Source organism: Saccostrea cucullata, unplaced genomic scaffold (assembly GCF_032062105.1).
Source record: "Saccostrea cucullata isolate Sc308-1 unplaced genomic scaffold, CSIRO_AGI_Scuc_v1 ctg10791, whole genome shotgun sequence".
Taxonomy (NCBI): Eukaryota; Metazoa; Mollusca; class Bivalvia; order Ostreida; family Ostreidae; genus Saccostrea; species Saccostrea cuccullata.
In genome coordinates, this window is record NW_026923659.1 from 19922 (window position 1) to 22447 (window position 2526).

At 35.7% G+C, this 2526-nt stretch overlaps 1 protein-coding gene across 1 annotated transcript; it reads right to left on the reverse strand.

The window, feature by feature from the left end:
• Positions 1–1635: 1635 nt before the first annotated feature.
• Positions 1636–2491, reverse strand: LOC134264601 (pleckstrin homology domain-containing family M member 3-like). The gene is made up of 3 exons (XM_062746884.1): positions 2399–2491; positions 2105–2275; positions 1636–1887 (listed from the first exon to the last, which is right to left on the reverse strand). Exons 1-3 carry the CDS (start codon positions 2447–2449, stop codon positions 1636–1638), a joined length of 474 nt encoding a protein of 157 aa, XP_062602868.1. The 5' UTR covers positions 2450–2491.
• Between the last annotated feature and the right edge of the window lie 35 nt (positions 2492–2526).

Genomic DNA, 2526 nt, shown 5'->3' on the forward strand with positions numbered 1-2526 from the left:
TGAAAGGGTAAACGTTTTGAATGGCACCCTTTTGATGAATTTTACACTAAACCAAGCTATCTTCTCAGATCTAGCTTTTTATGTAAAACCGGAAGTGCGAGTTCGTAAATTTGAAATTCATCCCGACTCAAATTTGACATCGGAAATTTTTTTTTTATTTTTTTCTGAAAAATTTAAAACCTTGAGCAGAAGGTTTGTAAAAATGAAAACAAAATAAATCCTGGGCCCTTTAAAAATGTAATTAATCATTACCTATTAACCAGGAGAAAAGGGTAAATGTTCAAAGAAATTATGATTTACTATATAATCATTAGAGCCCCACACTAAAACAAAAACCCCCACCCCGGGGCCATAAAATTCACAATTTTGGTAGAGGCACTCTTGCTTATCATCACTATATCACTTAGTTAGTTTATTTAATACCCAGGAGCAGAGAAGAAGATTTTCAAAGAATTCATGTATTTTCACTATATAATAATGAGCCCCCCCCTGACACCAGAACCCCGCCCTGGGGCCATAAAATTCACAATTTTGGTAGAGGCACTCTTGCTCATCATAACTATGTACTTAGTTGGTTTATTTAATACCCAGGAGCAGAGAAGAAGATTTTCAAAGAAATAATGCATTTTCACTACCTACTTATTTGCCCCGCCCTAGCACTAGAACCCCTAACCCCAGGGCCATGAATTTCACAATTTTGGTAGAGGACTCATTGCTGATTACAATCATGCAAACAGTTTGACTGCTTGATGTCCAGGAGTAAAGAAGAAATTTTTAAAGATTGCATTAATTTTATGGTTTTTGGGCCCCCCCCCTCAGGCCCCAGGGGGGCAGGGACCATGAAATTCACAATTTTTTTTGTTCCCCTTCATCCACAGATGCTGTATACAAAATTTGGTTGAAATTGGTTTAGCGGTTTCAGAGAAGAAGCTGAAAATGTTCAAATGTTAACACACGACGGACGACGGACGCCGACGGACAAACACGGATGGCAATAGGTCACCTGAGTGACTCAGGTGACCTAATAACAAAGAATTGTTCACAGTAGACAATTACTTGCTTTATATTGCACTGGCTAATCAGAAGTTTACTCACACTACAGAGCATCATGGGAAATCCACAGCTAATCTTGCAATTTTAAAGGTATGCAAGATTGGCCAAGGGTTTCAAAAGATGACTACAGAGTTAATTCATTGAGATATCTTGATTTTCCCTTAAAGATGTGTACCTTACTGACCCATCAAATATACCTACAAGAAACTTGTTACAAGTGACATTTGCTTTATTTTCTCTGGGCAAGCAAACCCTGAACAAAGTTTAAAATACTACGGATATTTCTTTCAGATTGCACACGACTAGGTAAAAGTATTTTAAAACAATTTTACTATACATATGGAGGTAATTTAGTCTAAAGCTGATGTGACAAATAAAATATTAATTTAAAATTTGAACAAAGGAATAAAATTTTTACAATAAAATGTGCAATAAAAACACCACCATTAACTCTAGATGTGTCTCTTAAAATGTACAAAATGTTAAAGGCACTGTATATTTGTTTCTAAAATAACTTTTTCATTGAAATATTTATAAACAGTGCTATGTTATGTTTTTGATCCATGGTTATAAAATGAGTATTTAATACATGTAAAATAAAATCAGCTGATTTATGTATAATTTTCCCCCTCTGGATATCAGCAGGTTGATCAATAACGACAGATAGGAAATTCCTGTCAAGACAAGTTGCGGGGTAAAAGCATAATCGTGGATATCAGGGGTCTCCAGGCAGTCCCCTGTTTGTGATTTTCTCTTGTTTCTCCGAGCACATTTGGGACAGGACTTGGAATCAGACTTGCAGGATTTGTGGAACACAGACTTACATTTGGTACACTGAAAATATAAAACAGGAAGTCTATGTCTGAAAAATTTATAGTACATGTACCACCATACTTTTCTACTTTTATCTGAATTAAAAAATATTTACAAGTTTAATTGAGGTAGGTGCAGTGTTTAAATTTTTTGTTTATTTTGGTTAATTGGATTTGTTGTGCAAAATTATGAAGAAACTGCATAAAGGGGCATAACTCTGTAATTATAAAAAACCTACCCTGATTGTATCATCTGTCTGGAATGGATAAATGACTTTAGGATTGTGACAGAGCTCGCAGATGAACCCCTTCCCACTACACAGGGGACACTCATACACATGCTTTGTGGCAAACTTAATGGACTTCTTCAGACTCTGTGTCAGCTGACCTGAGGGCACTTGTAGCAGATCCTATAAATAGAATGACCTTTAGTTTATCAATATGAACACCTCATTTTGCATTCAAAAATAAGGTTACAAAATAGACAATCTGCATGCAGAACAAAAATCAGATTTGCTTTATTTTGCACTCACAGCTAATGTATAAGTATGAATGCCCTCGTATAAGTATTCCTTTGGCCACATGCTCTTTCTGAATTCATCTGCAGTCGACTGTTTACATGTGAATAAGTACGTCTTCAAATGCAAAGTTGTTTTCCCGT

Bases quoted from the DNA above. Each gene is read 5' to 3' on its own strand.
- LOC134264601 (XM_062746884.1), bottom strand. From the start codon at position 2,449: ATGTGGCCAAAGGAATACTTATACGAGGGCATTCATACTTATACATTA. The intron at 2,276-2,398 runs GTGAGTGCAAAA...TTCTATTTATAG, and splicing joins TTCATACTTATACATTAGCT to GATCTGCTACAAGTGCCCTC. The intron at 1,888-2,104 runs GTAGGTTTTTTA...TTATATTTTCAG, and splicing joins AGACAGATGATACAATCAGG to TGTACCAAATGTAAGTCTGT.